Source organism: Zootermopsis nevadensis, unplaced genomic scaffold (assembly GCF_977971745.1).
Source record: "Zootermopsis nevadensis isolate Lab colony 2312 unplaced genomic scaffold, Znev_1.0 Znev_ptg000026l, whole genome shotgun sequence".
NCBI lineage: Eukaryota > Metazoa > Arthropoda > Insecta > Blattodea > Termopsidae > Zootermopsis > Zootermopsis nevadensis.
In genome coordinates, this window is record NW_028259158.1 from 653,002 (window position 1) to 680,670 (window position 27,669).

The window sequence follows — 27,669 nt, forward strand, 5'->3', positions numbered from 1 at the left end:
ACTCGAAGCAATGTCCGTGATGGCAAATAATTTCTATTCAGTTTTAATTTGAAATTTGCTCGCTGCAGGCGCCTCAAGCATCAGGAACTCGTGATGCGACTTCGGAAGGGTGCACGTGCTCTCAGAGGAGCGACTTGATGAGATTACTGCGTCTGCGCAGCTTACAGAAAACGGAAAATGCTTTCAATGTAATAATTTCTGTAAATATTTAGAACAGTAAACAATGAAAAATAGGGAGTATTGAAGTGGTGACTCGTACCACAGATACAGGAAATGCAGCGCCGATACGGAAACCTCCGTATAAGATACCATACGCTTTAAGAGATGTTACGAAAGAGTTAACTCAAGATTTGTTGGAAAAAGGTATTATACGTGAAAGTGATTGATAGTCCGTGGACAAGCCCCGCCATATTGACCCCAAAAAGGAGTATGGATGGCGCACACAAATGGAGAGTTTGCACAGATTTTAGAGGTGTAAATACACTAACCAAGTTTCAGGCATTCCCCATGGTGGCGTCTTAGTATGGAGGCCGTTACTTCTCGGTGCTGGATTGTTTCAGTGGATTTTTGCGAGTGGAGATCGCGGATAAATACAAAGAAGAGATTGCATTTGCATAAAGAAGTACACAAGCAGACTTCTTACCCCTCTATATAGATTATGGAATATCCAGTGGTTATCGTGATAACATGAAAATACAAAACATGCCTCTAGTACAAAATACGATAATATACGTAGCATAATTACAGCCCAAAGGCAGAAGCTCCGTATTTTAAAAGCTATCCACTACCAGAAACAGCTGCAAATGTTGGAGCTATGTAATTTGATATGGACCAATGTTTTATGATACATGCAACAAAATGTCACTGGCTACACCAGCGATATTAGAATAAATTTACATTTTTTTTTTACAATTTTCTTTCCTGTAAGAACGCAATACAATAAAGAGCAGAAATTTTACAAAAACAATTAACAGATGGACTAAAAATATCACATGCGCATGGCATGTAAAACAAATAACACGCTACAAACCATGGAAAATACATATGTGCATCACACACAGTTAATGTCCATATTAATGGAATTATAAAAACATAGCATATAAAACAGTTTAAAATAAAAATTAAATAATATGTACATATCTACAGATAAAATATATGCTTCAAAATCATATCAGGTAGCAGTACACTGGTTAAATTTAACCTTCACTCTCTGCAAGCCCATTCTGCAATTGCAGGTTCAAAAATAAAAACAAATATGACTTTGAATGAACCGGGGAGTACTGACAATGTGAGCCAAATCACCATAAACTTTGACTCTAAATCAAACTCACATCCTCACAAAGTATTTATCAAAGACCCATTTTAATATTATCCTTTTATGTATGTGTATGTCTCCCAGCTACTGATCTCTTCCCCTCCAATTGCTCCAACTACTGCACTTCAAAAGATCCCTCATATATGTCAATAAGAAATAATATTATTACCAAACTCACTCGTCACAGAGAAGTGGACGAGTGGGTTTTCTGATCTCTGACGAGTACAAACAAAATACCACAGCATACACAGATAACAAAAAAAAAAATTGGAGACCAAGTACACACAGATGTTTAGGGATATGCGATTAAAGCTAATCCTGTGCACTTATTTACGAAAGATATATTTTTCTGAAGTAAAATTTTTTCACCTTTTTTTAGTTTTGTGCACTTCTTGGACAATTTACATCAATTTTTGATTTTTTTAAAATTTTGATAAAAGTTCATATTTTTGTCGATGGTGGCCATGAAAATTTTTAAAAAAATTAGAAATGGTTATGTGATGAAAAGCAAAAATAACTAAAAATTTTCGAGAACAATTGAAGTCGGAATTTTTCAAATTTTTTTTTTTAGTTTTGTGCGTTTTTTTGACATTTTCCTTTCCTTTTATTTTTCGAAAAAAATTTCAAAATTAATCTCACACGAACACTGCCACAACCGGTGTCTGCATGACTTGGTCTCTGACAAATCGTTCTCTTAAAGACATGATCGCTGGCAGGCCGTCTCGGCAAAGACCTGTTTCGACAGAGACAGTGTTAGACAGATCGAGTCTGGCAGAGATCATTTGGGGCAGATTGTTGATTGTGTTCTGATGTAATGGGACAACAGTCACCCATAGGGGACTCGCACATACATGTCCTTTTTGGCTTTTGAAGTTCATATGTTCAGAGAAAGAAAACATAAAAAATGTCATATCATGTTTTAGGGTTGGTTCCAAACAAAACGGTAGAGCAGGACTTTATAAATCTAAAGAACAGAGGAATTTAGTGGTCAGTAAGAGAGAAAAGATTTCTGGCCCATCTTGATGTTCATAAAGATGATTTAAAGTTCTTGTGCCATACAACACATATCTGTGTGTACATGAACATGTGAGAGAATGTACATGAATGTGCAAAAGATAATGTTTTTTTTCAAAACAGTTTGGATTTGATTTTAGTCACCTATGTCCCTTAAAGTAGCTGTGCCTACTATGTCCGAGAAGCCAGAGTGGAGATTGAAAGGGCAATTTCTGGCACTGATGCTGCCATTATCAGATGAAGTGGCTGTTATCAAGGCAAAAATCCATGAGGTAACAGGCATGCCTCCAGGCAAACAGAAGTTGCAGTGGAAGGTAAGTATGTGCATTGTTACCAGTGAGATCTCCATATTTGTTTTCAGTTTATTTAATGCTTTTGGTCTCTAAATTTTTAAGTCGTGTTTTTTACAGTGAATTCTTAATATTATTATTATTATTTATTATTGACTGCAAATGGGTTTATACCCGGTGGCAGTGACCTACAATAAGATACAAAACAATAAGACAGAACAGAACAATGAGATACATCAACACAATGAGACAGAACAAAACAATAAACAAAAGGACACAACAAAAACAATAAGACACAACAAACAATGAGATACATCAACACAGAGACAGAACAAAACAATAAAAAATGACACAAAAAACAATAAGACACAACAAACAATGAGATACATCAACACAGAGACAGAACAAAACAATAAACAAAAGGACACAACAAAAACAATAAGACACAATAAACAATGAGATACATCAACACAGAGACAGAACAAAACAATAAACAAAAGGACACAACAAAAACAATAAGACACAACAAACAATGAGATACATCAACACAATGAGACAGAACAAAACAATAAACAAAAGGACACAACAAAAACAATAAGACACAACAAACAATGAGATACATCAACACAGAGACAGAACAAAACAATAAAAAATGACACAAAAACAATAAGACACAACAAACAATGAGATACATCAACACAGAGACAGAACAAAACAATAAACAAAAGGACACAACAAAAACAATAAGACACAATAAACAATGAGATACATCAACACAGAGACAGAACAAAACAATAAACAAAAGGACACAACAAAAACAACACATCCCACTCAAAATCAACCAACTCATAAATTACAAAACCATCCAACCTCAAGTACTTAACTTAAAAAAAAGAAATTAATACCACCTAGACATAAGACAATAACTGTAATGTATTACAAACGTCATGAACTGATGCACTCACACAACAATACAATGAGACACAACAATACAACATACCACACTCAAAATAAAACATCTGACACACAATACAAAACACACATCCACTAATTAATCACAATACTTAGAGTAGAATATAAAGTCCGCTCTCAGTACATGAAAATTTTATCCCAAAGAACTACAGCCCTTCATCACTTGGAGACTAAGACACTTCACTTCCCTTATCACCATTTATTCCCCAACTTAATAACCCCTAGCTTGTAACTACTTTTCTGACCCTCTTTCTAAAGGTGCCTAATTTACAGGGGAAAGACTCTAGCACGCCTGGAGGTAATTGGTTCCAGCTTCTTATGGTCCTATTTACAAAGGAATATTTGCCTACATCCGTTCTTTGTTTCCTAGTCCTAATTTTCCGAGTATGATCGTCCCTGCCCAGGTAGCATGGCTTTAATAATCTATCCTCTATCATTTTCCAAGCCCGGCCCCCCGTGTATGCCTTGAAAAGGGTGCACATTCGGGCTATCAATCTACGCTGTGCCAATGTTTCCCAACCAGATTCGTTCGTGAAATTTGCAAATTTAGCCGCTCTCTTCTGCACCCGATTTAGGGCTCTTACCTGTCCTTCCCTGAAAGGGTCCTAACACACAGCTCCATATTCAAGTATCGGTCTCACTAGCGACGTATAAGCTAAACGTTTCGTATTCTTATTTCCCTTTTTCAGTATACGCATTACGAAATGGAGAGCCTTCCATGCTTTAATTAGTGTGTAATTTACATGATCTGCCCAGCTCAGATCGCCGCGAATAAGTTTTCCTAAGTGCTTAAAGCTATTTGCCTCCGGAATTAATTAATTAGCCTATCCTTCACCCAAGCTCTATTGAAGCTGACTGCTTTACTTTTACCTGGATTTCTCTTCATTTCATTTTCTACCGCCCATTCCCATAATCTATTCATATCTGTCTGTAACTTATCAATGTCACTACTATCCATTATTTTCAGCGAAAAGCCGTATATTTGAATCAATGTTTTTCCAAATATCATTAACATAAGCTAGGAATAGCAAGGGGCCTAATACGCTCCCTTGCGGCACTCCTGACGTTACCCTGACTTCATGAGATAGTTGCCCGTCCACTCTTACTCTTTGCGAGCGTCCTAAGAGAAATTCCTCAAGTCCACACCGGAAGCAGCAATTTTTGTGATCAGCCTATCGTGTGGGACTTAATCGAATGCCTTTGAGAAATCTATAATAACCGCATCAGTCCTGATTCCCTCGTCCAATGAATCAGCAATCTCAAGACAAACCGTGACTACTTGACTTTCGCATGAGTACCCTGGTCTAAACCCACGTTGACCCTCGTATAACCACTCACTCCTTTCCCAGACTTGCCTTAGATAACCTGCTGTAACGTGTTCAAGTAAGTGTGAAAGCGACGTTAAGTATAAAATGACACGACCGAATTCTGGGCTGTAGTCTTTATTACTGCCTCGTGAATGAACTCAGGCAATGACCGATTCATTTTAAAATTCATTAACAGTTAATCATTGCCAAGGAGAAAGCTGCATAATGAGGTAGCTCATAATTTATACTGTTCCCCAAATAATATTTGGGGCACGTAACAAGTAAGAAAGACATGAGAAAAACATACATTTTGGGGCGGAAAGCTTCGACGGGAACGACCAACTGGTAGATCTAGGCGCAGATGGAATAATAATATTAAAAGGTACATTGAATAAATTAATATGAGTGTATGAACTGGATTCATCCAAGTACAGGGACCACTGACTCTTCGGGTTCCATAAAAGATGAGGAATTTGTCGACAATCTGAGCAACTAGTAGCTGTACGAGAGATGACTAGACTCTGATGTTTATTCAAAATGCTGAAACTGATTAGTTATCCAGGGCTTCAGCATTTCTCATTCTGTGTGGGCGCTCTTAACCGCGTGCCAAGTACACTTGTACCCCTCACGTCATTTCAAGTGTTAAGTTGAACAGCGACATATGTGCACAGCCGGCGCTAGAACTGACTAACACGTTAGTCCCGATTAACGAACTCCGCTGTGCAGATATTGTTGCTAACACGCTTAAATATGTTCAACTTTTCAAGAAGGTATCTGTGTCATAGGTCCAGTTAAAATGCTGGATTAATTTCGTTACAGCTACAGAGTTCAAAATCCGGAGCGAGAACTTATTCTTGTATTATACAGTTTGTGCTTGTGATACGACACAGCCTTTCAACTCTTGTAGTATGAAAATGTTGCACGGGTGTTTCGGTGTTCTTTGTAAAAAGCACTGCCTGCACAATGCCCTTCATATGGCTCTATCCATCCCACAACTCTGATGCAACACACAGAAAAGTCAAAGTGAAACATTCTCGTTTAACATGAACGTATAACACGGAATATTAGTCCACAGTTTTTCACGTATCACGTATCAAATGTGCAAATTTAATGGCATAATTATAAACTTAAATACGAGTAAGTGGATATACTAACAATGCCCACACACACAACCACCCCCCATCTCCGAGAAAGTTAAGAAACTGTAAGTGAAGACCTTACCGTGATCTGTCAGAGAAGAACTCAAATTTGGAATTCTTCTTGCCACCGTTTCCAGACCCACTGTGGATGGGAGAAACATTTGGCTCGCTGGATCCTGATGCAGGTGGGGAAGAGGACCCAGTGTGACCTCTGACCTCGCCGGCAACAGAAATCAGCTGTTCTGCTGCACCTGGACGTTGTTCCTGTTCGGATGAAACGCAGCGCCAATGTCGGTCTCGCATTCTGTCGGTTACGTCTTCTTATTAACATCTGCACGGCCCCCACAGCCAATGTTTGAAGGGGGCGGTGGCATCCAATCTAAATCTTTCTTCAAATGACCACGACCGCATAGACAACCACAAGCTTTGAAAGCCAAATCGTAGGCCTTGTTGGTCCACAAATTCTGATGGCGTTGTCTTTCTGACCAAGACCTTGCCCGCGCATCAAAACATTTCCCCTGTGCATGTACTGCCCAACGTCAGTGGCCGTAACCTTGACTGCGTCTCTCAGAACATCCAGGTTGATCATGTCTGCGTTTGTGTTGTTACAGCGCGTTACGTTGGCATCGTAATTCTCGATTGTTTCGGGATCGATACCGAAACCTCGAACTTCATTCCCGTTTCCCCCGACTCCAGTGGCGCCACCATGACCCCCGTGGCCCCCGCCATGACCGCCGTGATGGTTTCGTCGCGGTGCCATATCAACTGATTCTTCTTCAAAAGTAATACACCACTACCACTTCAATTTCTTAACATCACTAAGAAAATATTTTGCAATGAAAAACAGTGTATTGTCAGAAAGGGGGTTTTCAGTTTTTCAACGCTTGTAACGACTGAGAAACTGTTTTCACCAAAAACGTTCCTTCTGTATCTATCTTGAGTCCGTTTCTTATTGCTTGAAACATTCAACAGAAAACCAGTGAAACGTTATGCACTCGTTTACCTCTGGAATGGTTCATTTATACAAATGAAATAGCATTAATACATAATATTTACCGTAAAGAGACTTTGAAAGTGATCAACACTTGTCTTCACAGGCGGCATGCAAAGTCAAATTCTCACCAACAAAATAACCTTGACTTTCATTCACAGATAGTTCACAATCATACAATAGCGGTAATATAAATTACCATCAAATGTTTATTACCACATAGTTACGTAACAAAAAATCGACGTAGATAACTGTAACACTTTCCAACTCACGGACAAAAAAGTTTTTTTGTCTTTCACAACGTAAAAAATCTGTCATTGCGTTGCTCCTAGTTTCAGCCATTTTCCATTAGCTAAAATAAGAAAGGAACGTATATGCCTTTCTTTCAGTTCGTATTAACAATCTAAGTGTTCTGTAATTCTAAAGTAATCATCCACCACAACGAAACTTGGAAATAACAGTGACTCCTTTCACGATATTTTGCTCTTAAACTCATCAGTCAGCTGGCTTCTGACATACAAGCAACTAGCTCGCCAGCATCCCGGAATAACACTTCCACAAGCTGCGCGCGCATCAGAGAGACCTGCCCGAACTTCTTATTCTTCTCCTTCTTTTGCAATCAATACTAGAATTGATTGGCAGCTGCTGATACTTGGGAAATCCCGAGGATCTTTAATGAGGTGGATTCCCCTTGCTTTCCGCGTCGTAAGCCGTTGACTCATTCGCCTTTAGGGGTGATATCTCACCCCAAGGGCATGAGGGTGCCCTGACCTCCACCCTCCGAAGAGGCTGTTGGCACTTGGTAGAGGGGGGACCACTTACACAGGTGGGGAGAAACATGACAATAACAAACGCATCACGTGCTTAACCTAGAAAACTCCCCTCTCAATTTCAATAGCACCAACAACTGCAGTAAAAGTCGTCGAAGGGTAATCTATATTTAAACGTGATTCAATGAAGTGAATGAAAATGTGTTTTCTCGGAATCCCACATTTCTTTAATTATATTGCCGATAATTCAAATCTAAATAATGAACTAGCGTTTTGTATTACCCTAAAAGGGTTCTACGTTCTTGTTCTCTCCCTGCAATCAAGTCCAGTCCTTGAAGCTGTGGAGGTACCGGTCTGGTGTGGTGGCCTCCTATACAGATAGATTTTATCTACACTCCCCGTGTTCGTCTGCATTGCACTGAGCTTAGTTCGTTGTCAAGGATTTGACAATTTTTGTATAGGCCCTATGGCCAGTATGTGAGATTTCGAATCAATTATTTTTATTTGCAAATATTCGGTATGGATGACTATAATACTACATAAGTACGTATATTCTATGACGAAGGTAAAGGTGTTTAGATGTGCCTGCAACTATTCCTATAACTTTATGAATTTAGTAACTCTCTTCAAGTTTCCAGGAAGCCTGATGATTCGGCAACTACTCCGGCAAGCTCTTCAGGCGGGAGAGCCTACGTAATTCACGCAGGCGTTTTCTGCGATTTTGAATGCCATTTAATAACAGAAAGCAGGAAATGCAGAATACTTTAAACCATGTGTCTATGTTCAAGAGTAGGACTGATGCATTATTCTCATGATTGTAAACGTCAGGCACACACTCTAAAGATCGAAGCGATTCTTCTTTATAACGCCGTCTCCTTTACAGGAGGTTGCCGACTTATTATGAACAGGATCGTTCCATCCTTTTCTCGGACTGGGACCTGTTCATATACGTTCTTGGCAGATGATCCAGAAGTGGTTTGCCATTGCCTTCTTCTGTGTGTGAATGGAGTAATTGTTGGGATGCCACGGAGGAAAACTCCGTGATGCCTAGACCACGGCCTTGCCCAACACAAGTTATAAATTCGGGCACCGCCGGGAATCGAACCCGAGACCCCCAGGATTCCAAGGCCAGCGTTCTAACCGCTAGACATTCCTGTAAAAAGGTGATAGCCACCGACAAGGCTGCCTGGTGTCGCAACCCAGCGGTGAAGAGTGCAAAATATGGAGTTCCCCTTCTCGTCTCTCTTATCATCTTTGTAGGTTTTAGCTACATGATAGGGACAATCCGATGACTTTCGTGTTTTGGAATTAAAGATTTCCAAGTGAAAAACGTCTTGCAACTTCTATCTTCCCACTTTTAACAAGACACTCACTTCAGCTGCATTTCAAAAACGCCTACGTGTTCGTAACTTTAGTCGGTCTGTTCGCAAGTAACAGCGTCCACATTACATGAATGATTTTGACAAAACTCGGTATGATATTCAATTTTGTCATTGACTTTACTGGTTATTGTTAAAGATTGCTTAACCTAACCTAACCTAACCGCGTTTCAAATCCACCGCCACAAGAACCTGAACGTTCAGTGAAGACGTGACAAAACACGAACCTGAAGACAGGGATGCCCATTCCGCAGGCGGCCGATTTATTTTTTGAGGCCCACGTAATTGTTCTCTAATAAGTCAATAACTGGTGGTTGTAAATAGAATAAAATCCGCAACTGGAAATGGAAGTGTGTGTGTAGTTACAAGAATAAATATTGCACACAGTGAGACAGCTGTAGAGACAGCGGATCACAGAAACTTCTGTTTAGAGAATTCCACTTGACAAATGAATGAATGTTTGGCAGCGCATGTCCTTGTGAACAGCTGTTCATCTTAGTGAAGGAAGACAAATCAAGAGCAGGACTCGTCTCACTAATGGGCATGTGGAGAGACGCGTGCGAATGACAGTAACAGAACAGAAAATAGAACTGATCACTCAAAAAGGGCACTGAGTAATGTGTGAATCTCTTTGCAGTAGTTGGTCTAAATTTGTAGGACTCTCAATATAAAAATATGGGGCCCTGACGAATTGGTTCCATTTATAAACACGCAGCCTATATTTCGATAAGAAGGGGTAAATGTTGTCGCAGTTATGGAAGAGGTTCAGGAACCCTGCCTTATTATGACATCGGCGATTAAAACATTCTTCCAAACAGTCTTTCATTAAGCCGTCATCTGGAATGACTGTGGCAGCATGATCGAGTTTCATTCGGTTGTAAAATCAAGGTCTTTAGTTTATGGCTGGATCACTGAATAAGAACCGTAATTGAAATTTTAATCTGGGACAGCAAAAATTTTAAGATTTACGTCTTGGAAGTCACGTGCTGGGAATTGAAAAGTTGAAGAAAATGAACATTAAAATTGAGTGAACTCTACAAAGTGCGTTGTTATAACAATATTAAAATTAACTTGATCACGATATAGTTTAAATTGTACTATGTTTAGTATAAAATATCGAAACGTCGTATTACTTTTCTCACACTGTTTATGTTCTCTGACACCTTTTAAGACTGCGTTTTAATAACAGTTAAATATACGGAAAAATGTTTTTTTATATTCACATTTCAACTAAAAGATACCATCAAGGCTTTCTGGTGGCACACGTGCACTAAATAGTCTGCTATGAAAATGGTTATTGTGAGAACTCTGGCGTTTGGCACCAATTGTAGTTGCACGTGGCATCCTAGCAGTGGCCATCTGTGGCCAATTTTCATCTGTGCAGCAGCATGAGACATGATATGGCTAAGAAAAGTATTCCTGGTAGCTTAGCTCATTCTATTAATGCAAGGCGTTACAAAAAAATGTGTAAATATATAATTTATTTTCAAGATGAACCGGTCTTGATAAATTAAAAATGTTGACTTGAACTACATACAAGAGTTTTAGTGTCAGTAATTTAAAATACGAAACACAGCGACGTGCGGGCATGATTCCACACTGAGCATTAATTTCATGAACCTCGAGTAACCATCCCACCCCAAAGCACTACACCTTTAACGTTACAAGTCGTATAAATGACAAATATCTCACAAGCTGATTCTATGCACTCAAGTATGGGAGCCCTCGAACACAACGTGTTTCGGATCCCAAATGAATGAAGAAATTCGATTAGAGGGATAAAATTTGCTTGAATAAATACCGTCTAGCCATTCCACCTGACTGCCAACAATTTGCTTTCGTGGCAGCAGGATCCCCACATGTAGGTGAAGGGTGATACGTTCTATTTACCTTGTTCAAGGATTCTTTGACGTTTGTTAATCAATTGAAAGCGACGCTGGATGCTGAATTAAGGCACCACGGGGACGCACTCGTACAGTTCATTTGTGACTAGCCAAGAACCAAGATAAATAGGGACTAGAATTTTGATAAACGACAAGACACGTGTCTTGCGAAAATATTTACTACCCTGAAACAAGTCAACGTGGGAATGTGAGCAAATTCAGTGGTTTCCAGTAACTGCAACATTTCACACACTACTACTAGCCAGAAAGAGGACATTTAGGGGCACGGCAGACAGTCTCATGAACAACGAGAGAATCCAAATTGAATAAAATATTAATATTATTTTTTGTGTTCTTTGAATATTATTCTACTACATTTTCCTATCCTCAAATTGATGTTACAGAACACGTATTTGTTATGAAATACAGAAAAATACATTGTAAATATGTAGATGGATTAACTTTTCTCTCAAAGGAAAACAATTGATCCAATAAACTTCACCATTTTTGACGTAAATATAAAGAAACTAGGCAGTAACACGGGGTTCCCAGAATTTCGAACTGTCTTGTAAGGCTGTTCGGGAGATCGTGGTATTTAGAAGATAGATCGACCTTTAGATTCGACAAAAACATCGTAATAAGATCTACAGAATTATTATTGTATTTTTATTTTAATATTAAATTGGATGTGATTGTAATTTGTTGAATGTTATTTGAATGACTGCAGTGAAGTTGCGTGTTGTTAGCAAATTCTCAGACGCCAGTTTCATGGTCAGGAGGGTTGCGCGTGCTGGTCCGTGTAGAACACTGTCCTTTCCAACCGCAGACTCACTTGAGTTCAGACGTTAGCTTCTGACTCGTCCGTCCGGTGTCCACGACCGAGAGTTGCGAGCAGAAAAGATTTCTCATGATGATGGCAGCACTGTAAGGACTCAGGGGCTTGTAACAGTGACTGATGCTCTACACAGCAATCACACCTGGAATTTTCCATTGTCTGAGGAACGCGATGTACGAGGCAGTCAGAACACTTTCACGATTACCTGAGATTGCCACAGCCTTATAAACATCAAGGAACTCATTTTGATTGCAGCTGGTATTAATGTGGGCTCCGAAAACAGGAGGAGGCTGTGTATAAGATTAACCACTCTGTCAAACAGCTCACAGCTTTGCTACATATCGGATTCGTTACAAGTCCTTACAGATCATTTTAGGTTGTTTCGAGATCATAAAAGATAAGCTGGAAACTAAGTCTCCGGATTAAGAAATACTTACGATTGAACATAAATTTGCACGTCCCTAAATAAACAAAGAAAATAGAGAAAAATAATGATAAAAGAAAAACGATAACACTGGTTAACTACAGTTGAGTAATATAATTATTTAAAGTCTCCACAATTAACCGATGGTCATATTATCATTTAGAAATCAAAAGACATTCAGAAATAGCTTTCAAAGTAGGAAACTTTCGTCAATATTTTAACACAAAAAACTTAACAAGAAACTATTAAGCTTGAAGGAAGAGTGTCTTGTGAGACAGAAAGTAATCAGCATACGAGTAATAACAGAGGAAGTTTAATATTTAACTTTTGGAAATGCCATATTTTTTTAAAAAGGGAACTGTGATATAAAAAGTTAAATAATTAGAAATCAAGGAAAATACTTAACAATAAGTGGAAGATTAAGGCAACAAGTAAGAAAAAATATAAGATGCGTATTTTATAAATAAACACAATTTATTATGCCTTAATATGGGCATGAATATTTTGCTAAGAAGTAAAAATCTGTTAAAATACTTCGAACAAAGAAAATAAACATTCTAATAGGCCTAATATTTGTATTATAAAGAGTAAAAACCAAAAAAATACCCAAAACGAAAATATTTTAATCGAAAAATATGAAAACAGGAAAATACAGGTAAGTAACATTTTTTAATGGGCAACAGACTCCCAAAACCAAAGATGCAAGGCAGTTTTCCGTGACCCCTTACAGCTACAAAAGCACTGTTAGGCCTACATTTCTCTGCGAAGACCCAACAACTAGCCGACAAACCAACTCCATGCAGTGGAGGCCACCCCAAGAAGTTGATAGGCGCTCAGCTGTTCAAAGATTTCATACCCTTTCTTGGAACACGAAAGTTCATCGCCGTGTTGACAACAGTCAGTGCCGGTATCTATTCTGAGCAAATTGACACCATCCTACGTTCTTCCTAAGGTCTATTTTAATATCATCCCCCATCTATGCCTAGTTCATCCAAGGTCCCTTTGGAAGTTTCAGGCTAAGATGTATTCACACCCCACCTCCACCATGCAGTGTTTTTACTGGTCATGCTATAAAGTTTTTAAGTTTTATTTTAATATAGCCTACAGCGCAGGCAACTTCTCCGACAAAGTAGTTGTGCGTGCTGACTATACTGTAAGTTACAGGCGAACTGGTAATTTCCTGGCAGGAGAGAGCAGGCTACAACATTTACGTAATATAGGCCGGCCGATTGTTTTCACGGACTATAATAAATCGATTTTCTTTCCTTCCAGACAGATTCTCTTTTCTCCCTTCATGCACATTTAGTTTGTCTGCATTAAAAAAAACAGTGTTATTCATGTCTTCCTTTTCAATTTGATTTCCTTTGGATTCTATTCGTACGTCGTTTATATATAGCTGTATACAAACGTACAAGGGGATTTTCAGTGAAAACATTCCTTTTTTTCACCGTTCCTCTCACAAGTATTGTTGTAGATCGTGTTCAGTTCTTTACAATAATGTGCCGCGTGATTGGTATTTTAACAATACGTTTCTACAGCGATATAATTCACTTCCCAAACACAAAGCCGAGCATTTAAATCCGAAGTCTATATTGTGCTGTGGGAGGATTTTCTGCTTGGGAGACAAAAAAACGTCTGCTACTCGAAGCCATAATCGCGACTGATATGTGCTACAGAAGTCCGTTCATACGAAGCTTGCTGACATCATATACCGTTGCAAAGCTTGCAATGTGTCCTACACAGCTGTCGTAGCCGCAACTATATTACTTCATTCGTCTTCGATAGAGGGAGCTACAGAGCAGAGACTGACTGCAGTTGAGTTCAATAATCGATCTATATTTCAAAGTCGAAAAACACTGGCAAAATCGATCTGTCAGAGTCATGTTATATATCAATCGACAGCCAGCTTTTTTCTCTATACGACTACTGGAGCCAGAATACATAAACAACAAGGTCAGTCGCTACGCAGAAGAAGAAATCTTAGCGCGCATTATGCGAGCAGTGCTTGGCACTCCACGCTGAAGGGTTAGAAGAAAGAGATCAGTCTCTTTTCTTAATGCTTCATGAAAGCGACCTCTTCCAAAACAAAAGAATCGGACAGACGAGCTCCTGTTCGGAACACACGCGTTTCTTAAATAATTGCTTTCTCGCTTAGATACCCCATTGCTCTTGATATTGACGTATTGCGGACTAGCAAAAGCGTCCATTCTTGGTCCTGGTTCATTTTTTTAATGTACTGACTGAAACAACTGTATTTATTACGATGATCTAATATACGCATAATCGCATTGACCATATTCTATTATTTACTGTCGTGGCGCCGCATAGTTACTGCTTGACGAACTAAATGGTTGCCATGCAACGAAATAGCAGTGGACATGGACCGCTCAATTATATGTAGTGATGATTTAAACTGCTCTTCTGTGAACACAGGTTTGACTGTGATTGCTCACTCTCAATCACAGTGATCGAGATCCGAGCATGCATTCAGCATTCTGTCACGGCTGTGATTTAGCTCATCGCTGCATTGGCAATACTGACTGTAGTGGTACACAGTGATGCTACTGCGAATATGATTGGCTGTCTGTTGCTGCTCTGTTTACGTATGATTACAGTACGGCTGATGTTATGAATACTAAAATTACAGAAATTAACATGTCGAAAATTCAGAATGTGTAAGTTGTATTTGAAATAATGGTTATTTAAAAAGTAAAATAAAATTATTTTATTACAAGAATATTGTATTTAATACTTTGTATCTAAAATGAAAGTTTACAGTTAGGTTAGGTGTACGCCTAACTTTATTTAAACTAATATTCTTTTCAAAATATAACATTTCCTATACAATATTGTATGTTGCAAGCAATCAGCCAATTTGGAAACTGAACATAAGGTAAATACATTAGTATAAATACATTTTAAGGCACCAGAAACCAGTATTTTAATTACCCCCATATATATATATATATATATATATATATATATATATGTGTGTGTGTGTGTATGTGTGTGTGTTAGTGACTTGGCATGCAAGAAAATAACAGAATTAAGTAACATTTCCCACCTTACAATTCAAAAACACAAGCATTTTTGCTTTCTTACTGCTCAGTCTATTCCGACGCTCGGTAATCAGCATCCCTGCTTTTGAAAAAACTCATTCACAAGGCACCGAGCTGCCTAATGCACAAAATATTTCACGAACAACCATGCTGAGGTGTGGATAATTGAATTGATGCGCTTTCCACCATTGCAAAGTATCTTCGTTCCTTGCAAGAAATGCTTCTTCAAGGTAACGATTTACCTCTACAATGGCTCTTGATGTTGCTGTACCTATTCTTGGTGTATTTCTTGCAACTAATACGTCAATATAATTGTTAGATTGTAAATCACAGCGCAGTCACAGTCTAATGTTTTAATAGACCATCTAAATATACCCACCCTGATGACAGAGGCAGTATGACCTCTGAAACGTTGGTTAACATCGACCAGACTACACAGCGCAACAACCCAGAAGACAGAAATCTTCAGACTCATCGCCCTGATGACAGAGGCAGTATGACCTCTGAAACGTTGGTTAACATCGACCAGACTACACAGCGCAACAACCCAGAAGACAGAAATCTTCAGACTCATCGCCCTGATGACGGAGGCAGTATGACCTCCGAAACGTTGGTTAACATCGACCAGACTACACAGCGCAACAACCCAGAAGACAGAAATCTTCATACTCTGATGACGGAGGCGGTATGACCTCTGAAACGTTGGTTAACATCGACCAGGCTACACAGCGCAACAACCCAGAAGACAGAAATCTTCATACTCTGATGACGGAGGCAGTATGACCTCTGAAACGTTGGTTAACATCGACCAGACTACACAGCGCAACAACCCAGAAGACAGAAATCTTCATACTCTGATGACGGAGGCAGTATGACCTCTGAAACGTTGGTTAACATCGACCAGACTACACAGCGCAACAACCCAGAAGACAGAAATCTTCATACTCTGATGACGGAGGCAGTATGACCTCCGAAACGTTGGTTAACATCGACCAGACTACACAGCGCAACAACCCAGAAGACAGAAATCTTCATACTCTGATGACGGAGGCAGTATGACCTCTGAAACGTTGGTTAACATCGACCAGACTACACAGCGCAACAACCCAGAAGACAGAAATCTTCATACTCTGATGACGGAGGCAGTATGACCTCTGAAACGTTGGTTAACATCGACCAGACTACACAGCGCAACAACCCAGAAGACAGAAATCTTCATACTCTGATGACGGAGGCAGTATGACCTCTGAAACGTTGGTTAACATCGACCAGACTACACAGCGCAACAACCCAGAAGACAGAAATCTTCAGACTCATCGCCCTGATGACGGAGGCAGTATGACCTCCGAAACGTTGGTTAACATCGACCAGACTACACAGCGCAACAACCCAGAAGACAGAAATCTTCATACTCTGATGACGGAGGCAGTATGACCTCTGAAACGTTGGTTAACATCGACCAGGCTACACAGCGCAACAACCCAGAAGACAGAAATCTTCATACTCTGATGACGGAGGCAGTATGACCTCTGAAACGTTGGTTAACATCGACCAGACTACACAGCGCAACAACCCAGAAGACAGAAAGCTTCATACTCTTATGACGGAGGCAGTATGACCTCTGAAACGTTGGTTAACATCGACCAGACTACACAGCGCAACAACCCAGAAGACAGAAAGCTTCATACTCTGATGACGGAGGCAGTATGACCTCTGAAACGTTGGTTAACATCGACCAGACTACACAGCGCAAGAACCCAGAAGACAGAAATCTTCATACTCACCGCTGTGAGAACCTCAAGTCTTACATACTCCCCTGTGTTTTAAGTTCTCATATAGTGATCGCCGTGATCACATCACACTAGCGTACGGTTCAATTTGGTTCCCACATGTTGCATTGTTGCGTTGTTAATCTATTTTTATTTGCTTGCGTGAAGTCATGGTTTACAAAAATTAATTAATCTATAATATATTATGTAACACAACTTTGTAGATAGGCAGCTATGAGTGTGCTCCATGTATGATGATATGGACAATATAATTTATTTAATATACATTATAAAACAGAATCAAGTTTTAAATGAAACAAAATGTATAGAAATCGTTTATTTAATATTTACTGACAGTAGAACTGAGCTGTCAAAATACTGTAGTGTCCCGTTTTCTCACTAGCATGCAAAAGAAATTACTGAGAATCACTGTGATCTGACTCTAAATTGCTCTGAGCAGTCAAAATAAGTCTACCGTGTTCTCGCTAGGATGCATAAGAAATTAAGAATCAGTGTGATCACTGTTTAGTGAGCACTTTAACCACTCCAGTGATCGTGATTTTCTGATCACAGTGACAAAATCACAGGTCACTGTTTATCACTCATCACTACCAAACATATCCATAACCTAAAAATCTTCGAATACTTTATGAAAGCAACGCCGCGAAAGGACAGCCAGGATCGGAAACTACAGCACAATGAAATTAGCACGAAGCACTATGCAAGGGGGCATAATCTATTTCTGAGGTGAGAACACCATACGGCAAATTCCAATACGCCCACTGATCATGAGAATGATGGTCAGCACAAATACCTGCAGTCTGACATGAGATCCAAATCATGATAGGAGCCTAGCATTCTTCAGATTCTCAAAGTTTTTATCTTTGGCAGAAGCGAAAGCTTCAATCTGTAAGCAGAAAAAAATCAGAAGCAGATATGACTGGGATTGAACCAATAAGTTTTTAAATGAGAATGATGTCTAATCTACCAGCCCCCTCTGCAGAGATTTTCAAATACAAATTCACTCTAGTGAATATGACAATGGATTGTGACAAAGTTTATTTCTGGTGATATTAAATTGTTTTCAATCTAAGTGATTCACTCAAATCTTGTAAGATTTGAGGTTTTCACAGCGGTGAGTATGAAGATTTCTGTCTTCTGGGTTGTTGCGCGTTGTAGTCTGGTCAATGTCAACCAACGTTTCGGAGGTCATACTGCAGTTCTTCAACTCTCTTTAGTAAATCCTGTAATTTAGTCACCTCTTGAATGAGATAATTTGCTGGTGCCAATCTATCCAGCCATGCTGGAGTGCCTGGAACTCGCGAGCTGATGTCAACAACTTTAGGGTCACCATCACGGGAAATATTTCCTGGAAATATAAAAGGCACAGTGTCAGTGGTTACCCATATGTCTCTCTCCAATTCATTGCTGTCTCCTATAAAAAAACCTAATAATAATAATCAAAAACTATAATTTTGCCAGTTTTTTATATGGGCATGATAATTGGTTTCCAGCAATGTGGTCTTACAAATTAAAGTCTCAAGTGGTCTAGCATGCAGTTCCTGGTTGGTAGAAATTGACACAAACCCTGATATAAAGCTGTTCTAGTCATTACTTAATGGTATACTTACACTTTTAAATGCAGAATTTAAATATAGAAACATCTCACAAAATGCACACACTTAATGCTTTGCCTCCAACAGAGACATGAGAAATTAAAGGACTTATTAGTTGTGACTTTTATTTTATATAATTTTTCAAAGTTTAAAAAGAGACATTCTGAGGGTATGCATGGGCAATGTCCCAGCAATAAACAAATTATCAGGGTCCCACCCTAGACCACTCCATCTTAACTACAGCCCTATCGGTCTATCATGCTAAAGAAGACCAGAAACAGAAAGGTTTTGATTAAATGAGTTTTGAGAACATTTGGACCAAAAAAATACGAAATAGCAGAAAGAGGGAAAAATGACAATATGAGAAATTTGATATTTCTCACTCTTTGTGATGAAATAAAATAGGATAAGATAGGCAGGGCATGCAGCATGGGAAGATGAGAAATTCAAACAAAATTTTAGAAGACCTTAAGGAAAGAGACCACTTGGGAGACCTTATGCAAATGACAGGTTAATATTAACATGAATCTTAAAAAATAGGTTGGGAAGGCATGGACTGGATTCAACTGGCTAAGGACAGGGCCCAGTGGTGGGTTATGGTTAACGGTTAACAAGGTGATCAAACTTTAGTTTCTATAAAAGGCAGGGAATTTTTTGTTCAAATGAGTGACTGGCTATTAGCTTCTCAAAAAGAACTCTGCTTCTTGTAGTTAATTACCTTAGCGACATTTATAAGAATGCAATGTGTGTGAATGTATCTGAAAGAGATAATATATAAACTTCATTGTTAAAATTACTTGGTTTACAGATCAGGAATAGCTCAGTCTACAATAGCGTAGGTGTCTCCACCTATTTTCCCTGAACTGAACGGAGGATCCATCATTTAAATTCAGTGATTTTATAAAGTTTTGAGAATTTTTGACTTTTTAAGAACATATGATGGATGAAGTCCAAAACAAAAGAAAGTGGTAATATTCCAATGTACTGGCTCTGCTGATTATAATCAGTAACTTTCTTTATATAAAGCTGAGGCTTTCTTTTTTAAATTACCCAGTTAGATTCCTCTTGGTTTTCTTTGTCATCTTGCTCCTTTGGAACTTCCAATTCTCAGCAAAATATTTTCTTCTTCGGAATCTGAATCAGTATACAAACAAATATACTGTTCGCGACTGCAATCTTAAGACTTGTGGGGTGAAGGAGGAAAGACAGTGTCTGCCTTTACCGCTTCGGACTTCCTGCATTCCTTTCAAGTCTCAAGATTACAGTCACGCACAGTACCTAATAGAATCACAGAAAGACTATAAAACCATTAGCAAATACACCTCAGGGACTGAAATTCAGATAATGCACAAAGGGCCTCTACCTGAAAGTCCATCCCACATGTAGTACCTGGCCATTTCTTAAGAAAGAAGGCACTTTACAAAAATCATAATCCCTAATCTAATCCACACACTTGACATTTAAGGACCACAATTTAGAGGAATATACAGCAACATTTAGAAGCATTTACATTCACACCATCACACTAAAACAACTCATCATTTTTTGGCAGCAGTTCCGATAAGCAGGTGTTTAACAGTGCCTTGGCTATTAAAATATTCTCAGTATTTTTGTAGTTGCTACTAACAACAGATTCGCTGTCACTGCCACCACACATATTTGCATCTAGAAAGTGCAAATAATTTATTAATGACTCTCATAACTTAACTTTGGTTTAATGTTGTTAACACAATTTTTCATGCATCTATCACATAAATGTAGAAATGACTGCACATGTGTATAGAGTGAGTGCAAAATCATCCTACTTACGTCAGACAATTGACAATGACCAACATAACTAGTACAATAAATCAGTAACTGTCACATATCTTTATGGAATCATTACATTTTGCAGTACCACTAATGCATATTGCATAGTATTTCTTCTTTTGTGTATGGTCGTTAACACAAGTTCAAAAATAACAGATTCTCACCTTCAGCGGCTGTAAACTGTCCAGCTGATTCTTTGCAAGTTTTGTCTGGAGCTGAAGTTTTTCATTCTGAACATTTCTCAGTGCAATTCTCAAGTATTTGATCTCCTGCATCAGAAGTGGCTAGTCACGAACCATTGCAGGCAATTTTCGTGTTGATGGCTACTGCACTTGACTAGGAGAACTCAGTGATAAAATAGGAACATTACTGCAGTGAATTATTCAGAGAATATAAATACATAATAACTAGTATTAGATATGTCATCAGCTATTGTCAATCTACAGACACCTGCACTTTAGACTCACAAACAAATAGAGACAAATCATTAAAATAAATATCAGCACCAATATGAATTAAGAAAAAATAACCAACAACCATATCATAACATTCTAATGAAGTCAGGATATTTATTTATTTGTAGTTTATTTAATGATGCTTTTTCCAGTAGCTGAGACTATAGTGTCAAATGAGAGGAAGATAGCTAATTGGAAAGGATGTGGAAGGAAGCAGTTGTAGCCTTATTTAAGGAGCTATTCTGGCATTTGCCTGGAAAGACTGAGGAAAACCACGAAGAAAACCAGTCATGATAGAAAGTCTCTCGGGCAGAGATTTGAACCCAGAACCTCCTTAATACAAAGCAGGAGTGTTAAACACTCGATCACGACGTTCGGTTTGAGGATATATATACACACACACACGCAATCATACAGTAGGGAGTCAACTGACCTGCTGTTTTTGAAATACCCTCTATTAAAGCTTTCTTCGAGTAGTTCTTTAGTTTCTCCTTTAATTTTCCTCTTTCTGTTTCCAGTGCGTCAATATCAACCTGCAAGTGATCCACAGTTCCTTCAATTCCTTCTCTGTCTGCTTCAAAAGCTCCTGTGCATCATCCAGTTTGCGCTGATACAACAAATAAATAAAACTTGTCATATATCTGAGTCAGCAAAGCACACTCTCAATGAGAGATTCAAAAGTTCAATGACACTGAAACCTAAGTGCAATCACTGAAATTATTCTTTTGTAAGAGGCTGTAACTGTGCTTGTGGCTTCTTTTGTTTAGTGTTCACTTTTATCAGTTCTTGCTACATGTTCACTGACATGACACATTAAGAACATTGGTTCAGGAGATTCAAAGAGAAGGTATGAATAATATACAACATAACTAACTAACTAACTAACTAACTAGATGGCCTACCGAACCTGAAGGTTCGTCACCGAATTAACCAAAGCCCTCCACTGGACCCTGTCCTGGGCCAACAAAATCTAGTTTCCTTCAACTCCTATCTCCCATAGATCCCGCCTGAGATTATTCTCCCATCTACGTCTAGGTCTCCTCAATGGTCTCTTCCCTTCAGGTTTCCCAACATACAACATAGATAACAATAATCAAACCTCTATTCTTCTTGCCTCCTAACAATTTTTTTATTTCTCAAACTCAAGAACTGTTTAAAAGGATACCATATACACTAAATTCAAGACATTAAACAGCAGCACTCAAAATGATCTTCAAAAACTGTTTACTGTTTGGTTAGCACCAATGGTAGAACTGTATGGATTTAATAGGAGAATATTCTGAGGGGATAAACCAGTAGAATATTCTTATTCTACCTGCACATCTACTTTTTATTATGTTACTTTTAGAACTTGTGGAATGTTTCACAGAAGAAACAAAGGAAACAAGACGTTAAAAAAATTATCACAGTCTACTTAGATTTTGGCACAATTATGTAAAAGTGAATATGGCCCAGACAAAACTTTTGTTTGAGAACCACTTTTCTAAACATATAATATACAGAAATAAAACACTTTGGGAAAAATGTGATACCAGTTTTCACTTTCCACAGAAATAATTAATGATACTTCTTCAGAGTCTAAATGGGTTAAGACAAAATGTTTCCATACAAATTCTGTGTAAACATCTTGTCCTTATCTATAAGCACTTACAGTCCACAGAAAGCAGTATTCCTAGTAGCAACAAAATAAGAGCTAGTACAAATGCTTATGTATAAAATAAGGTTTTTTCCCTCATTTAGAATGTATGACAAAATGTTTACATCATCAGCAATACAAAGCACTGAATCTTTTCAGACTGCATAGTCTCACTATCAATTGTGTAAGCAGACAATCTATTCTTTAGTCCATACTTGCTGTATGACAGAGTAGCATTCTGTTGCTGGAAGTGGTTCGAATGTAAAACAGGAAGATGTCAGAAGGGTCACATCAGAGTAAGTGACAAACATTTTGTTTGAATTTTGTAAAACATGAGTGAACATGGGAAGAAAAGAAATCTACAGCAACACAAGTATCTAAATCATCAAAACAGATTATAATTCGAGGATGACGATCCTCAACAAACAAACCAAAAGCCTTGAAGAATCACGCCAGAATAAACAATAACTAGGAAGAAATTGCATTTAGATTTAAAACTACAAAATAAATATTTTATTCTCTGTGTATCTGTGTTTTTACGAGGGAAGTAATCTTGCGTCTCTCTTGTTATGACACCTGTACCCAGTAATGGGCAAAAACAAATACAATATACACATAATGACAAAGTCTTGACTTGAAAGTAAACTGTTCAACAGCATGGCCCCTGACAACTGCAATACGACCAATCTTTTCAATGGGCAGAACTTGTCCCTCACTTGTGATAACAAGATTTCTGCCTTCCACAACAACCGTGAAATCAGCAACAACACAAGTACTGCATCATGGTCTCCTACAAAACAACACTCCACATAAATCTACTTGAACAGACGTACTCCTGTTTTGAAAGAACGAAGCATTGCCTGTACGAGAGGCTCACAATTTAGGAAACGAGAGACAATGAGGATGTAACTAAGTGCAACACGCACATACCTCCCCTGCTCGTCAATGTTTCAGGCATATTTGCCGCTAGATACTACACGTGTTGATTTGACTGTTGCACATCACGGCATCGAAGCTCCAAATCAACTGCCTTTGTACGGGCTTTACTTTCAGTAAACATTTTCTAAAGGAACAAAACTATTATTACCGGTACATCACACCTCAGCTAATACTGTTATGGTAATAAAATTATAATTATCATAAATTAATATACACTGAATTTTGGTGGAGAATCCTCCTGGAAGACCCAGGAAAAGGTAAGAGGATGGAACTGACTGACTTTTACTTTATTTAATGACAGTGGTTTAGTGTACTGAATAAAATTGGAATATAATAACAAAAGATATCCTTTTTTCAGGTACTGTATTGGCATTCACCCAGAGACACTGAGGAAAATTCAGTCAAATTTAACCAACCTTCTTCCTCAGGATAATATTAAAATAATCTCAATGAAATGAATGAATTGAAGTGAATCAGGATCATGTCCAATGACAGGTTTTGGCATTACAGGTGTTCAACCTTCAAATTCTGTTACCAGATAGTTAATCCTCCAGCAAATAACATGTGTTGACATATAACTCAGCATGGTATATATTGCATTACTAACATCTGTTTAAATCTACCATGGCACCTAAACACTCTCTCACATATAAGACACTGCTGCACTCTGTCCTGAACCATTCCAATTAGATCATACTTTTTCATTCTCCCTAACAATTTCAGGTGAAGCCCACAAACTGTGACATACTAAACGCCTACAAAAAACAGTTCACATTTCCTTCTACAAAATACGAAAACACATGCCTTAAAATCTAGGATCTCTGGAAGAGCACAAACAGGTTTTGTGGATTCCCTCTCCAACCGTTGCTGCAGCTCCTGACTCTGCTGGACCAGTTCACGGAACTTGGCGATGGTAATTTCTCGGTCTGCCAGTGTTTCTAAAGCTTCTTCCTTTTCTCGCTGTGCCTGGAATATATAATTGTGTAATTCTCTTAAACACAGGCAGTAGCATCAATATTTTCAGAATAATCACAGTAAAACTAATATTTTATTTTCTGTAACTTTTATCATTTATTACTTGGTCTTAAAATGTCAATCTACAAATTTTTTCAAGTGCGAAAGAAAACTGAATATGATTTCTGCATAAATGTGCATACATACATAATTTTACAACAGTACATGTGCTGAGAAATACTGAACTATATTTCAGTGTAAAACCATGTAGAAAAGACTAAGAAACACTGCAGTAACTCGCCCATAAATTTCTTCTCATTTGTCATGGACAACCAAAGAAGCTCTCCCCATAAAGGTGGAAGTTATCCATATGAATCATACCTCCCTAGTAGCAAAATTAGCAAGATCCACTTTCAGTTCTCGGCTACCTTCTTGGAGCTGTTGATTCATGCCTTGCAAGGCCTCTAAATCTGCTACGGCTTCTTCCAAATCCTTCACACGTTCTTCAAGGGTAAGTTTGGAGTCTGCCAATTGTTGAACCATTTCCTCTGCCCCCCAGAGCTGCATAAACCTAAATTAGACCTGTTCTCTAAATACATTTCCTACGCTTATGAAATATAATCCCTTAATTTAAGGAAATAACACAAATTACAGTGCTTGAAAATGAAGTATCCATAATTTAGGATATTATACGATGAGGAAATATGTGACTTAAACAGCAAACAAGACACACTAGCAGCACCTTAGTAAGAGTGCACCTGAACTGCATACCTGCTCCTGCAAATCAGAAATTTGGTTATCCATTTCTTCTACTCTTGAGCTCAGTTTCTCTTTAGTGCGAGCAAGCTCGGCAATCTCAGACTTCCTTAGATCCAGATCCTTCTGCAGTTTTTGAAACTCGTGCTGCTCGTGAGCAGACAGGTCCTGCATTCTGTAACAACATACATGCAAAGGAATAATTAATAACTGCCGGGATACCAATTTGTCTCTGAAACTGAATATTATGAGCATAAAAACATCAAGTGGTGCATCACTTGGTGCAGGTCAGAACTGATGTATTATCCAGAAAGTGTCACAATTGTTTCAATGTTATAAAACGTTAATTAGAGCTAGAATGAAACGAGGAGATCAGAGAGTAAAAGCGTGTTACACAATAACAGTGTGGCATTGTAAGATTATTTTCACGAAGAACTGTCTTGTGTTATGATGCTAAGATTAGTGTGGGTTTGATAATATAGTTAATTAACAATAAATACTTTTGTTTGCTCAGACAGCTCAGTCAATAAAGGGATTAGCTATGGGCTGGTGAGAGGTGACTACACAATGCATGACCTACACTAAGGATGCTGACGCATCTGATTGCTGGAAGAATATGTGGTGGCCATGTGTCAAGCGTTAGCAGCAGGAAAAATATATTAACAGAACAGATGCCATCGCTTCTAATAAACAATGAAAAAGTAAAGGATCCTGGAACTGTTGCTAATGCCTTCAATAAGTTGTTTCTAACAATTACTGAAAGCTTAAATTTAAATCAAACAGGGACAGAAGACGCTGTTTCCTGTAAAATGTTCTGGCCTTAATATCATTCCAACCACTGAAACTGAGGGGAAAAGTGTGATAGTCCCTCAAGTCAAAAACCTCATCAGGTTATGATGAAATAACAAGTAAAATTTTGGAAGCGTATTCACCTTTAATTAGTCGTCCATTAACCCACATTTGTAATCACTCATTATACACAGGCATTTTCCCTGACCGCCTTAAAATGTCTGTAGTAGGACCGCTGTACAAGAAAGGGGACAAAACCAGTATGACAAATTACAGGCCAATTTCACTTTTAACTACTTTTTCTAAAGTGCTTGAGAAGATTATGTACAATAGATTAAGTCATCATATGCATGCTAACAACATATTAGTCCCGGAACAATTTGGCTTCAGGAAAGGTGTATCCACTGAAGATGCTGCTTTCAAACTAACAGACAATGTGCTAAAATCTGTTAAACAAAAAAAGCATGTTGGAGGAATTTTCTGTGATTTAGCAAAAGCACCTAAAAACAGACGAAATATTTTCACAAACTATTTATTATTTATTTCATAATAAATAATAAATCTGCACTGGACTGATAATGCATCCTACAATTACGCCGACGGAAGAACACAAGATAACCACAGCAGCTGCGCCATTTTCTCATACGCAGGGACGGCAACGTCTGAAAAATAGCGAACAAATCCCGCCACCGCCGGAGCACGAGGGATATTCAATGATCGTTATATGCGCACCCTGACGATCTTTCCTGTCATCTACCGACATCAGCACTGAAGTAGATGTCAGTCCGCGAACACTTCACTGCACTGCCGAACCAAATGCTGCCTGAAATACCACTCCACAGATTGTAAACTCATAAGTAGCAACGAGGTTGCTGAAGAGTACTTCCGTGACTGCCAGACTACAGACATATAATGACCAAAAAGATCCTACCAACTTCACCTTTAAGAAACCAACTACCGAACATATCCATAACCTAAAAATCTTCGAATAATTTATGAAAGCAACGCCGCGAAAGGACAGCTAGGTTCGGAAACTACAGACAATGAAATTTGCACGAAGCACTATGAAACAAATAATCCACATTTCGCCTACATCCTGGCGCACATTTACCACATAGCCCATCAGTCACCGAATTGTACTGCACGAGCATCTATAACACACCGAGTGACTAAGTCTTCATCACCGAATAGATTGTCGGTGGGCGCTAGCAATTGCATGCCTACAAGTTACCTCCAACATCTGTGTAAACACCTCAAGTCGACCCACCGCACTTGCTAAATGAGTGAAACTGCAGAGCCCCCCTATCTGCTGCGGAACAAATGCAGAATGACTGGCGTTTTGAAGTTCTTCCTGTGGCATTAGCTTGAACTGAGATTGTGAAATGGGATGAAGCTGATAAAAGGAAATACCATATTCTTTCCAGGAAGAGGAATCACATCTTTGGTGACAAGCTGCGGCCAAAGCCAGGAGCACCTGCAACTTACAGCCTTTCACACATTAAACTCTCTCATTCCAAGATGTGTTGTCCACCACACTATGAAGCATTAACACCCAGTAGTCTGTGTCA

The 27,669-nt window shown here is 38.6% G+C and overlaps 2 protein-coding genes and 1 long non-coding RNA gene across 10 annotated transcripts in view; 1 reads left to right on the plus strand and 2 right to left on the minus strand.

The window, feature by feature from the left end:
* Nucleotides 1-27,669, minus strand: part of LOC147872541 (uncharacterized) — a 108,828-nt gene that overhangs the window by 19,858 nt on the left and 61,301 nt on the right. The window lies entirely within an intron of this gene.
* On the plus strand, nucleotides 14,231-22,556 carry LOC147872542 (uncharacterized). The gene is made up of 2 exons (XR_015537207.1): nucleotides 14,231-14,994; nucleotides 21,546-22,556. It is a non-coding gene; the product is annotated as an uncharacterized LOC147872542 (long non-coding RNA).
* Nucleotides 18,182-27,610, minus strand: LOC147872543 (uncharacterized). 8 transcript variants are annotated; one of them, XM_087356278.1, is made up of 7 exons: nucleotides 25,328-25,467; nucleotides 24,938-25,127; nucleotides 24,407-24,568; nucleotides 21,461-21,634; nucleotides 20,737-20,908; nucleotides 19,814-19,897; nucleotides 18,182-18,516 (listed from the first exon to the last, which is right to left on the minus strand). In XM_087356278.1, the coding sequence occupies exons 2-4, from the start codon at nucleotides 25,121-25,123 to the stop codon at nucleotides 21,521-21,523; spliced, it is 462 nt and encodes a 153-aa protein (XP_087212404.1). In that variant the 5' UTR covers nucleotides 25,124-25,127; nucleotides 25,328-25,467; the 3' UTR covers nucleotides 18,182-18,516; nucleotides 19,814-19,897; nucleotides 20,737-20,908; nucleotides 21,461-21,520. The 8 variants fall into 8 exon arrangements, with proteins under 8 accessions (XP_087212404.1, XP_087212403.1, XP_087212408.1 ...); XM_087356277.1 differs by having other exon boundaries at nucleotides 20,737-20,917; XM_087356282.1 differs by lacking the exon at nucleotides 24,938-25,127 and adding an exon at nucleotides 27,333-27,610 and having other exon boundaries at nucleotides 20,737-21,634; nucleotides 25,328-25,487.